The sequence below is a fragment of the Ovis canadensis genome, chromosome 7, assembly GCF_042477335.2.
Source record: "Ovis canadensis isolate MfBH-ARS-UI-01 breed Bighorn chromosome 7, ARS-UI_OviCan_v2, whole genome shotgun sequence".
In the NCBI taxonomy this organism is placed as follows: Eukaryota; Metazoa; Chordata; class Mammalia; order Artiodactyla; family Bovidae; genus Ovis; species Ovis canadensis.
In genome coordinates this window covers 25879120-25892755 of record NC_091251.1, presented here as the reverse complement: position 1 = coordinate 25892755, position 13636 = coordinate 25879120, and the positions used below count along the sequence as shown (strand labels likewise).

Here is a 13636-nt window from a genome sequence, read left to right as displayed (position 1 = left end):
ATTACACTTGAATTTCCTTTTTGGTAGCAGTGGTGGTTTTAGTCACCAAGTCAAGTCTGACTCTTGAGACCCCACAGCCTGTTAGCCTTGAGACCCTTGTTAGCCTGCCAGGCTCCTCCGTCCACGGGATTTTCCAAGCAAGAACACTGGAGTGGGTTGCCACAGTTCATATTACTTGCTCATTTTTCTTCTTACTGATTTGAAAGTTCTTTATATACTGGGAAATGTCACCCCTTTTCTGAAAATGAGCTACAAATTTGTTTTCCTAGTTTATCATTTGTCTGTTGTTTAACCTCTGGCATTTTTGGGCCAGGCAGAAATTTACTTTTATATGGTTCATTTTTAATCTTTTATAGGCTCCAGCTTTTATATCACACTTAGAAAAGATAGCACAATTTTAACTGATGGTTCTTAGGAAATTTGTTTCTTTAGGACTTTACAGTTCAGCCATGTGAATCAAAATGTTTCTCTTCTACTTTTAGAGAAGTTTCCATTACATCTGAATCAAAACATACTGGGTGTGTAGGAGGGGAGAGTAAACAATTTCTGGAAATAATTTTGCAACATATCAATCACTACAATACAACTATTTGTGTTCCCAGCCTTTCAAATTCTTCTTGAATTCTGTCGTAAAACTATCAGATTTTATTTTGGATATCTCTGTAATATTTGAATCAGCCATTTAAGACTTATACAAGTAAGACATGACAGCCTCACACAATCCATGTGCACAGAGGCAATAGTTTTACAGGTGCTTATTGAAGAAGGAAGACTCCGTGGGGTAGCTAATTATACCAGGCACAAAGAGACATCCTTTCATGGACACACACCACCTTGGACATACAATACTAGAAATCTCAACCCTTATTTAAGATACAGAGACGGTTTCAAGGCAGAAATGTCACCACTGTTTTAAACAGTACACACAAGTGTGAAGTATGAGCTAGCATTTTCATTTTTTTTCCCTCAAGGCATTTCCATTTCATAACCTATTTTCACACCTATGTCCCTATTGGTTGGCCTCTTTTAATAAAATTTCCTCTAGGCAGGAAAATGAGAAAAAGCACTCTTTCATGATTTTTTTTTTTTTCAGAATAAAGAGGTTTATATCTAGAGTTCAAGAAAATTATTTAAAACTAGGCACAAGGGCTCTAATAATAACCTCTACTAGTAAATTTAGTTTATTTTCTACTCGAATAATTTACATGAATAGACTACAAACCACTTTACCAGGTCTATGAAAACTCAGATGGTCTACAGGTGGGCTATCACTCAGTTGCCAAACTGTTTTCACCTTCTTTTGACCACTATTTATTTCCACTCTCCATTTCTGTGGCTTCTCACTAAGGAAAGAAAAAAATATCAAAGAAAAAGCAATCCAATTCCTTCTTGGTATAGTCGAAATCCTTTTGTAATAAACACTGAGGAAGAAGAGGTGGAGAGGTCACAATTTCCACCCTTAAGAAGCACAGTCAAAAGAGGTAGAGAAACAAGAATATAAACGATAACAATTTGGTGCAGCCATTATTGAAAACAGAACGGAGATTCCTTAAAAAATACTAAAAATAGTTACCAGATGATCCAGCAATTCCACTCCTGGGCATATACCCAGAAAAGACAAAAACTCTAATTTGAAAGAATACGTGCACCCCAATGTGCAGAGCAGCACTATTTACAACAGCCAAGCAACCTAAATGTCCATCAGCAGATAACGGATGAAGAAGACGTGGTGCACACATGGGCTGCTACTCAGCCATAAGAAAGAAACGCCATCTGCAGCATTACGGACGGACCCAGAGATTATCATGCTGAGCGGAGTAAGTCAGACAAAGACAAATATATGATATCACTTAACTGTGGAATCTAAATAATACAAATGAACTTATTTACCAAACAGAAATAAACACACAGACATAGAAACACACTTATGGTTACCAAAGGAGAAAGGCATGTGGGAGGGATAAATTGGGAGTACAGAATTAACAGATACTATATATAAAAGAAATATAGGCCACTGTATCTAAAAGAAATAAAAAGCAAGGATTTACTATATAGCACAGGGAACTATATTCAATATCAGCAACTAATACAATACAGTTTATCAACTATATTCAATAAAAATAAATAATAATAATTCTGAAAAATGTCATAATAGAGAAATATCAGATACAAGAGGGGGCCATAAACGAGAGGTAATTTGACTTAGATTGGGACTGCAGAGTTGAAAAAGAATCCTCAGAGATGGTGGCCTTTGAGCTGAGCCTGTAACGAAATTAGAAGGAGCAGTTAGTTAAACAGAAAAGATCCGGGATGAAGAACAGACGTGGGTGGAGGCACTGTCAGGTGAGCACGTGTGGTGCCTGAGGAAACGCAAGAACACAGGGCCTCCGACTCGAAGAGACACGACACATGGCAGGTGTGGCGGCACAGGGGCCAGAGAGGCAGAGGACAGGCGCAGTCCTCACCGAGATGAGACTCTGTCCTGAGGGTAAGGGGGCCATTTAAACAGGAGGAAGTCATGGTGGGATCTGAGTTTCAGGAAGATCACTTTGGTGGTGACACAGAGAAGGAAGTCAATGGAGGCAAACAGAGCAGCTAGGGAAAAGAATTGTACTGTACTTAGTTCAGGGATGAAATGAGCAGATGTGAAACATTCAACACATGCAAAGGTGCAGAGAAAGGAGCAGATTTAAGAGCTTCCAAGGTCAGGACTTGGGAATCATTTCAAGGAGGGAGAAAGTGACAGCAGTGAGTGGAAGATATGGCCGAGGTTTATGCTTTGGGCATTGGATGAAGATTAATGATGGCTACTTGAGAGGAAATACAGGAGGAGGAAAAGTGTTGGGAAGGGGAGTGAAGAGTTGGGATTTAGAGTCTGAACCACCTACAGGACATTGAAGCTGGAGACAAAGGTTATGAATTATCATTAGCCCAGAGGAACTAAAGATTGGGGTGTAAACACCATCACCCAGTAAAGACAGAAAGTAAGAAAAGAGGGCAGATGCTGGAGTTCTGGTGGACACTCACATATGAATAAAGCAAAGGAAGGAGAATTTGAACAGAGAACCACTCTCAGTCTTGGGGGCGGCCCAGAGAGGTACAGTTAAAATTAAGACAGGTGCTGCAGAGCAGCTAAGCCCACGCACCACAGCTACTGAAGCCTGAGCGACCTAGAGCCTGTGTTCTGCAACAAGAGTAGCCACGGCAATGAGAAGCCTGGATACCGCAGCAAAGAGCAGCCCCCTGCTCACTGCAACTAGAGAAAGCCTGAGCATAGTAAGAAGGACCCAGGGCAACCAAAAATAAAGAAATTTTAAAAATTAAGACAGAAAGTGATGTCAAGAAAACAAAGGAAGGGGATGGGTTCAAGAAAGCAGTAGTGTCAAATGCCACGGAGCACTACAAACGCTCACAGAAGGAGAAAGAACTGGTGGGCTAGCTAGTTACCTAAGGGGACAAAACACTCTTCTCCTGGAAAGCATTGTCTGGATTTGCCAATTAGAAGGCCACTGGCAACTTCTGATTAACAATTTCAGGGAAGGGATGAGGTTTGGCTAAGAGGGAACTAACTATACAGAGGAAGGGTATAAAGAGAACAGTTTTAGTATGAAAGAAATTTCAAGTCTACTGTATGCTGAGAGAAGAGTCAGGAAGACCATGATTTGAGGCAACCTCAGTGTCGGCATGGATGGCCAGTCTTAGCCTCAGTTCCATCCCTGTGAAATCCCCAATACCAAATCCTTGCCTCACTCCCACAGCCATGCCTTTGACTTGTCGTCAGTTCAGTTCAGTCGCTCAGTCATATCCAACTCTGAGACCCCATGGACTGCAGCATGCCGGGCTTCCCTGTCCATTACCAACTCTTGGAGTTTACTCAAACTCATGTCCATCAAGTCAGAGATGCCATCCAACCATTTCATCCTCTGTCATCCCCTTCTCCCGCCTTCAATCTTTCTCAGCATCAGGGTCTTTTCCAGTGAATCAGTTCTTCACATCAAGTGGTCAAAGTATTGGAGTTTCAGCTTCAGCATCAGTCCTTCCAATGAATATTCAGGACTGATTTCTTTTAGAATGGACTGGTTGTCTCTCCCTGCAGTCCAAGGGACTCTCAAGAATCTTCTCCAATACCACAGTTCAAAAGCATCAGTTCTTCGGTGCTTAGCTTTCTTTACGGTCCAACTCTCACATCCATATGACTACTGGAAAAACAATAGCTTTGACTAGACGGACCTTTGTTGGCAAAGTAATATCTCTGCTATTTAATATGCTGTCTAGGTTGGTCATAGGTTTTCTTCCAAGGACCAAGTGTCTTTTAATTTCATGGCTGTAGTCACCATCTACAGTGATTTTGGAGCCCCCCCCCAAAAGTCTCTATTTCCATTGTTTCCTCATCTATTTGCCATGAAGTGATGGGAGCGGATGCCATCTTAGTTTTCTGAATGTTGAGTTTTAAGCCAACTTTTTCATCCTCCTCTTTCACTTTAATCAAGAGGCTCTCTAGTTCTTCACTTCCTGCCATAAGGGTGGTATCATCTGCATATCTGAGGTTATTGATATTTCTCCCGGCAATCTCACCCCGGCATTTCTCATGATGTACTCTGCATGTAAGTTAAATAAGCAGGGTGACAATATACAGCCTTGACGTCCTCCTTTTCCTATTTGGAACCAGTCTGTTGTTCCATGTCCACTTCTAACTGTTGCTTCTTGACCTGCATACAGATTTCTCAGGAGGCAGGTCAGCTGGCCTGGTATTCACATCTCTCTCAAAATTTTCCAGTTTGTTGTGATCCACACAAAGGCTTTGATGTAGTCAATAAAGCAGACGTAGATGTTTTTCTGGAACTCTCTTGCTTTTTCGATGATCCAATGGATGTTGGCAATTTGATCTCTGGTTCCTCTGCCTTTTCTAAAACTTGTCGTCACCTGATCCCTTTCTTCCCAATCTGTCACTTCCCTTCTGGCTAAAGTTTCTGCCCTATTCTGTGAAGAAATTACAAATTCAGAGAAAAATGAACATACTGCTATGTTCCAACAGTCTACAGAGAGCGGATCAAAGGCCTGGGAGAGGAGAGAGGTAGGACTCTATCAGACTGTATTCAGAGAATGGGAATCAGATGATTCTGGGTTCAGAGAAGAAGCAGGCCTGGGTCATGAGGTGCCATGGAACAGATGCGGAAATTGGAATCATGGCTGGTGAAGTATAACTTAATGGTTAAATTACTTACTTTTGATATAAGTCTTTGACAGCAGTTGGTCTGACTGGCAGCTGAAAAATGTGCTGCTCATCAAGAGGATTTTGTTCATAATATTTTATGCAGGATCTAAAGAGAAAAAAAAATTCACTTTTAAAAAATGAATAGTGGACATACTGCTCATAAATATGAAACACATTTTAGTTGAGCCCAAGTAAAGGTGTAAGTGGGGAGAAAGGTATCAGAAAGACAAAGACAGGCAAAAGAGAGACAAAGATACAGCCTCCACTGTTTTCCAAGTATGGGGAATTAAAGAGTTAACTCACTCACACTACTGATCTTTAATGGGAAGAAATACCCCCAAAACAAACAAAAAAACCTAGTAACAATTTCAAACTTTTCCCTTTACAACTAAGGCGAATTCTAATTCTGGAAAAGGCAATGGTACATTTTCTTTCACAGGGAAAAAGAATCCAAGTTCTTCCACTCAATGGTATACTTATTTCCGGTTTGAAGCCTCAAAAAATACAAATAAGACATACAAGATCCATGTGTGAACATTATTCCAAACTATTTTTAGCCAAACTGACAGACCCTCTAAAATTTCAGCAACACTATTGACATAGGTCTGATAAAATCTGATTCCATTCAATCATCATATAGATGGCTGGCTAGGATTAGCTTGACTCAAATTTATAGGGATATGAAGAAAAGAGAAGGAACTAGTATTTATTAAGCACCTGAGTGTCAAGTACTTTATATATATTACACTGTTTTTATAGATGAAAAACAAGATGCAGTGAAAGGAAACTTCCTTAGAGAGGAAGTGCCAGATCCAAGTGTCCAGCTCGATTCCTCCTGAATCCAAAGTCTTCCCTTATGGCAGTGACTTAGAACCTTTCTGTTACTCTGAAGACAAGGTGCACAGATTCTATCCTAACTGATAATAAAAAGGGCACTTATTTTGGCTGCAACTATTTCAGAAGAGAGTACATTTTTATGAAGCAAACAACAGAAATACTTACTGTGTTAGAGAAAAGAGGAGTTCATGTTGAGGTTTAATGAAAAGCATGCAACTGACTACTATTTCAAGAATATGGTGGAGTTTTTGAACACGATGAACCTGCTCCTGTGTATCTACTGATGGAGAGATGAAATATTCCTGGAATAAAAGAAAATGGACATGGGAAATAAGGAGTTAAAGAACAAGCGGCATCTCTGGAAAGAATTAACTATGCCTACTACAGCTGAGTGGGGATGTTTGATTAACAGGTGGGGGCTTGGGGTTAGGGAGAAGAAGCCACTAGGTAGCTTTCCTCCTCTCAATACTATTCTTTAAACTAAACTCTTAAGTGTCTTCACTGAGAATGTTCTAAGCAAACCATTACGCATATTCTCTGGTAAAGGCAAATCACAGAACTGCTTCACCGAGGAGGTCCAAGTAGGTAACTAGTACCATCCACCAAACTCTCCAGATGGAAAGAATGGCAAACCCACAAGATAATTCTTAACTTCAATAAGCTTGCCAGGTTGATGGGCATATTCACTTCTAAAAATAGATAGTAAACCTAAGTACCAAGAAATAAAGCAAGTGCATTGGTAAGCTTCTACTAACATATATTACTGGTAAATTGGTATGACCTTTTGGAAAAGAAAGTTGGCAAGGTTATGTCAAGCATCATAAAATGCTCAGACCTATTTCTGAGAATCAATCCTAAGGAAATAATCCATGATAAGTGGAATTCTACAATTCTAAGATTCTCATCCCCTGGAATATACATCTTAATAATCCCTTCTCCTCAAATGAGGCCAGGATGTGTAAATATGGTAGGCTGTTACTCCCATGATTACGTTACTGACTGACTTTGACTTAATCAAAAGGGAGATAATCTCCTGGTCATTGCTTGTGACCTTGTCAGTGAGCTCTAAGCATCAGAGATGCTCTCCTGCTGGCTTTGAAGAAACAGACTGTGGCACCGTGGAGAGGGCCACATGGAAGAACCCCCAAGTAACCTCGAGGACATGCAGATGGTCCTGGGCCAACAGCTAGCAAGAAAATGGGAACCTTCATCAAAGGGTCACAAGTCAATGAATTCTGTCAACAATGCGAAGGAATCTGAAAGTGGATCTTTCTCTAATCAAGTCTCCAAATGATATCTTGATTTCAGCCTTGTGAAACCAGAGCAGAGGACCCAGCTAAAATGCTGACCCAGGTTATTCCAAACTGTGAAAATAACACAAGTAGGAAAACAGTCATGGTCCCAGGAAGGGAGGACCCAAAACAGTCCCATTCACCACTGGCTACAAATTACGACATTCCTTGCAGCTGCCACCTACATTCTCAGGGGTCCCCTGACCACTCTGGGAAGTGGACCACCTAGGTCTTTTTTTTTTTTTCTTTAAACAAAGAACAGATCCAGACTGTCCTTCCCCTTCGATTATCTCTGCTCATGCTACAACCCAGGCTGGTCTACCTCTTCCCTGTTCCCAAGACCCCACACAGAGGTGATAAAACCTGAAGTTCCTGATTATTTGGGAGGCAGTACAGCCTCAGGTCTATAGTCACAAGGAATTGAATTCTGCTATCAATAATAACTCGTATGAGCAGGAAACAATCTTCCCCTACAGGCAGGCTCCAGACAGGAACACAGCCTGCCAACACTCTGATTTTAGCCTAGTGAGACCCAGACTAGACTTCTGAACTATAGAACTATAAAGGAATGCATTTGTGTGTGTTGCTTTAAGACACTAAGTGTGTGGGGGTAATTTATTATGGCAGCAATAGAAAACTAATATTGCTGCAAACCACTGGCATCTGAATCATCTGGAGATGAGATGGTTTGTTTAAAAAAATATATTCCAGGGAGTTCCCTGGTGGCCTAGTGGTTAGGATTCTGGGCTTTCATTGCCACGGCCAGGGTTCAGTTCCTGGTCAAGGAAATGAGCCACAAGCCACGTGGTACAGCAAAAACAACAACAACAACACATATTCTAGAGCCCTCGACCTACTGAGTCAAGGGTCTAGGAATCAGCATTTTAACAAGTCTTCTAGAAGATTCTCAAAGTTTAAGAACTATTGTCTCAAAAGTCTGAAGTCATAATTGAAAAAACAGGCATATTAAATGACTTGAGGGGAATTCATAAAAATAAGGGTACTCACATTTGAGTGATGAGATTAAGGGTATAATTGCATTATATTTTTATTTTCAAAAAGCTATTACTTTCCTAAGCTTAAGAAAATGTATTAAAAAGTTTCCACTAAAAATGTACACCTTTAATAAAATGTTTAAACTTGGAATATCAAAAAGTAACCTCAATAGAATCCAGTTGAGTGTTACATTGCATAATAGATGAAGCTGGAGTTATCCTATCTTGTATTTTTATGAGACCAGATATCATTTGAAGGTCTATTTTCTAAGAATCTTCCAACATATGTCAAAGGTCATTATGGATACTCTTTAATCTCCTTAAGTTTCTCATTCAAGATACTAGGGAAATACAAAAGCTCATAATCATGACCCTGAAACACAGAAATATTGTTTGAATCAGTATGTTAAAGAGCATAGCAAATTCTCTGGAAAGTAATCTTTTATGTGTAAAAGAAATGGGTCAAGATACTCCTCTGGTGGTCCAGTGGCCAAGACTCCACACTTTCAATGCAGGAGGCCTGCGTTCGACCCCTGCTCAGTGAACTAGAGCCCACGTGCCACAACTAAGACCAGGCCCAAGCAGATAAATACATAAAAATAAAGAAAGAAAAAAAGAAATGGGTCAAAAGAATATAAAGCAAATAATCCTCTGGAGGGCTTATCAAACATAGAAAGGCATTCTCTAACCATTTTAGATAAATGAAGAATTGTGGAAGCACACTGGCTTAAGCAGGACACAACCCTATGTCAGTATCACAGGTTTACAGACAATGAGAGGTGACATGAAATGGGCTACTCTTTTGTTTATTTTACTAGACAGTGTAATTAACTGCCTGTCTTAATTTATCTGTTTCCTAGGACATAAGCTGGCACAGAATAGGCACTTAATAACTGTATGGCAGAATGACCAAATAAAAGAAAAATCAACTTGAGAATAAAAACTCACCAAATGATTCAAAGATGCAAGCTCCTGACCTATCGAGAAAAAACAGAGATGCCTATAACCTTTATGTTTTATCTACTAGAAATCAAACAAGCTAAGAAAAACATTTCATAGTTCATTTATAAAAGAAATGCTCAAGCTAAACAGTTTCTCACAAAATGCCAAATTTTCTTGTACATTACATCATAAATATAAATTAATACTTATTCTAAAAATGATCACAGTTTGCCCCTAATAAAAACAAGGTGATGAGTATTAAAACAGCATGCCATTTTTAAAAAGGGTTTTATTTACTACATTAACCCTAAAGACTCTCAAAACATTTGAAATAAAGACAAACAAAACCTGTAGTTATCTTTAATCTAATATATTTATCAAACAAAAAAATAAGGCTCAGAAAATGAAAGTGCCTGTCTCATAGTGAACCAGAGGCAAAGCCAGGGCTACAAATGATTAGGGACAAGTACAAAGATAAAATCTGAGCATACCTATGGCTGACAACTATGATGTTGCTTTTAATTTTCTCAGTTGGGAAAGGGACTTACCTATGAAAAAACAGATGTAATCTTTCTTCAGTTTATCCAAACCAATTTCCAAAAGCATCTGAACTGGAACAGTCCCACTGAGAGAAACCGTGTCCATGGTTCCATAGTAAGATTGATGAATGAGCTTACTCAGTAAACTGTTACTCCCACTATGAAGCTAGAAATTGGGAAAAGTTTATAAAGCCACAATTAAAACTATAAAAAGTCCAGTAAGTGAAAGAGAAGCAAACTGTATTAACTAAAAACTAAAAAATTATGAACTTACATTTTTCACCTCCTGACATTATAAATTATTTGAATGAAAGCCTCTAAGTTACAAACCTATCAGTTTCTAAGATGCCATTCCCCAAACCTCCTTATTGGCTATAATAGCCAACAGACTAACTCAATCATTTGGAGAATAAAAAGAGCTGTGAACTTACTAGATCTAACATGTGTTCCAAATGCTAAGCAATTAAATTTAAACATACCTAAAATATTTGACATTTTCTCATTTACTGTCCTTCTGTTAACTCAAATTTCCAACATAATCCTTTGCATTTTTCTTTTTTAATACTATTTTCACTTTGCACTTGTTGCACATGGTAGGATATACTTGTAAGTATCTCACAAACAGAAACTCGTAAGAAAAAAATCAATGGGCAAGACTAAAATGCACAGAATGATCAAATAGAGGGAGGGTTTGCAAGCTTCTGCTCTAGAGGGTATCTCTGTTCACACCTAGGAAGTTTCTATCTTGTTATGAATTGGCAGTTGCATTATTTAAAATAATTCTACTAAATGAGGAATCTTTTTGTTTCTAGCTTTTAACTTAGATTTTTTCATTATAAAACTATAAATTCATTATGGAAAATCCATAAAATCCAGAAGTGTATAATGCAGTTGGAGAAACTTATTTCTAACCCTACCACCAGAAGGGATTGGCATATTTTAGTGTATTTGTTCACAGGTTTTTCTCTCCAAGATTTCTATCTTTCATACAATAGTGTGTAAAGTCTTTTTACTGAACATTGTAAGCATTTCTCCACACACCACTGTAAGCATTTCTGCACATCATCTGTAGCAACTATTAACATGTTCCATTATGTGGTTGTTTCATGATTTACTTAGACATCCATTAATAGGCAGGTCATTTACAATTTTTGCTACTGTAAATGAGGCCATAATGAGCATCCCAATACAATCTTTTTTTAAAAAGGTTCATTTCATTTGGCCATGGTGAGTCTTCGCTGGCGCACACGGACTCTCTAGCCGCAGCAAGCGGGGGCTGCTCTTCACTGTGGTGCTGCGGTGTGGCTTCCCTGGTTGCCGAGTACAGGCTCTAGGCTTGTGGGCTTCAGGAGTTGTAGCTCTCAGGCTTAGCTGGCTCTTCTGCATATGGCCTTAGGATGGATTCACTTTGAGGATCTCAGTACATTACCATAACTGCTTTACAGTGTTCCAATCTCATCAGTAGTATATGAGAAGGGCTGTTCACAGCAACAGTAATGACCATAGAGGTAGCTTACAAAGGCTGTGCACTTAACTATGAATTAGGTCCTACGTGCTTCACATAAATTAAGGAACCTGGCCAAGTTTATACAGGTAGAGAGCTGCAAAACGAGAATTCAAACTCAGGCAGTCTGCTCCAGGGCTTGTGCCCGTCATCAGTCTGCTCTGCTGCTGAAAAGGAGCACACACACACTACTGAACCTACCCATGGCTGTATAGCACCACGCTGCAGACTCTGGATGACCAATGAGAAACACTTCACCAAGTCTTGATAAGAAATCACACCTCGGAAAGCAAGTTAGTCTAACATTATTCTCATAGTTATTTCTGCAGATCAAACACATCATTCATTTTAAGGATACACAAATGAAGAGGAAGACAAGTATCTGAACTTTATGGATGGTGAAAAGGGAGAGAAATTAAAGCCCCCCCAAGGGACCCATTTTTAAAGAAAGAAATTAAACTCGTTGCCGTAAAATAATATATTCAGTCAAATATTATGGAGTATCTTTTCCTTTTCCTAATAATTATAATTTCACTAAGATATGTTTTGGTTAATACAAATACAGCATAGAACCCACCTAAATCTTCAGGCAGGAGAAAAGAACAGGTTCTATGAATTGCCTGGTCTTAGTACAATTCTTGAGCAAAATATGCCAATGCATTATTAGAACTGAGTTTGATAAAACAGAAACCAATACACATTATTATTTTCAAAAGACTTAAAATTAAACCTAAGAAATAACAGGAAAAATTTTATTGCACAATGCTGATGGACACCTACTACTGCTCATTTTGCACCACAGCTGCTCAGCAAAATCGAGATCACCCCGTACTGTGAGAAGACACTCAACAGACCCATCAACTGCAGCAGCGTCATGCTTCACTGTCTGGAAAAGAAGTGAGTGCCAGAAAATACTCAGTTTATTTTTTAAAAAGCGCAATAGTTTAAGACCAGTAAACTTTCAAATGCTACTCTAAGAAAAGATGGGATCATGAACACATATAAAAAAAGGCATGAATGTATCTTCTACAACTTCATCCATTAATGAGGAGATACAAGTAAATAGACAGTGAAAAACAGAACCCTTAAAACTGCTTTCAAACTCTGATGCCTAAAAGCAAGCATCTGACTTTCCTCCCCTGGAAAAATATTTAATTACCTCGGTCTCCATTTTCCTACTTGTCAAATGACAACAGGTTTAGCACAATTTAATAATGCCACAGACGGCACAGTAATGTACTATCTCATAGCCTATTAACATGCTATAATAATATCACCTCATAGTATATTAACATAGTCATTTCCATTTTTCTTCAGCTAAACAATTAATAATAAATAGTCCCAGTTCTCTTTAAACATATCAATCAGTTTTTAAGGAAAGTAATCACTAGTGCTGACATCAAAGACCAACAAATAACTACCGTCAAAATGCTACCTTGGGACCTACTCAGCAATTTTCCAATTAAAAATCCATGGTAACTAGCTAAAAAAAAAAAAAAAGAAACAAAGGATATAGTGTACACCAAGATAAATACAATTAGCCTGCTCTATGTTATTTGAAAACTGTTGAGAGTAAATCCTAGGAGTTCTCCTAACAAAAAATTTTTTCTTTTTTCTATTTAATTCTGTACCTATATGAGATGATAGATGTTCATAAATATATTGTGATCATCATTTCATGATATATGTGAGTCAAATCATTATACCTTAAACATAAAAAAAAAAAAGCTACCTTGGCTGTAGCAGACCCATCTGAGATTGTATGATGTGAAAGACAAGAGTACTACCCCATTTTACACGCTCGTTCAGTGTACTTTTCTGATAACGGTCACTTACCTCGGTGTCTTTTTTTGTAGAATCACCAAATTCATTCAGCTTATTTAACTCTAGAAAGTGGCAAAAGCTTATTAAACTCTGGATTTTATTCTCCTTCTTTCCAAATTATTTCCACTCTAATCCTGTTTTCAAATGGCAAATGAGGAGAGTAGAATGGTAACCAGGTATTTTAGCAATTATTTAACTCTCCCATGGAGGCTGAATAAGATGCCCACTAGGCAGGGGTATGAGGATGGACTGAGATACAATGAAAGCTCCTGGCACACATGTCAAGCACATGGTAGGCGCTCTAAGGTCACTGTTCCATCCCTCCTCTTCCACAATCTCAAATATGACTGTAGTATATAAAATGTAAATTAAATACATATTATTAATTCTTAAAATCACTGAGATTTTTATCATTAGCATTTCAGAATGAAAGCTGTCCCTCTCAGCATGACAGACCTACAGCTTTAGGTATATCTACCAAAAAAAAA

At 38.6% G+C, this 13636-nt stretch overlaps 1 protein-coding gene across 7 annotated transcripts in view; it reads right to left on the bottom strand.

Annotated features, from left to right (window-relative positions):
* The window catches only part of ZWILCH (zwilch kinetochore protein), a 42299-nt gene that overhangs the window by 4383 nt on the left and 24280 nt on the right, over window positions 1-13636 (bottom strand). For all 7 annotated transcript variants that reach the window (XM_069597628.1, XM_069597630.1, XM_069597629.1 and 4 more), the window contains 8 exons: window positions 13161-13210; window positions 12105-12210; window positions 11526-11605; window positions 9830-9986; window positions 9288-9316; window positions 6218-6354; window positions 5226-5321; window positions 1231-1343 (listed from right to left, as the gene is read on the bottom strand). In XM_069597628.1, the coding sequence (XP_069453729.1) occupies window positions 1231-1343; window positions 5226-5321; window positions 6218-6354; window positions 9288-9316; window positions 9830-9986; window positions 11526-11605; window positions 12105-12210; window positions 13161-13210 (768 nt within the window). The remainder of the gene's footprint in view (window positions 1-1230; window positions 1344-5225; window positions 5322-6217; window positions 6355-9287; window positions 9317-9829; window positions 9987-11525; window positions 11606-12104; window positions 12211-13160; window positions 13211-13636) is intronic.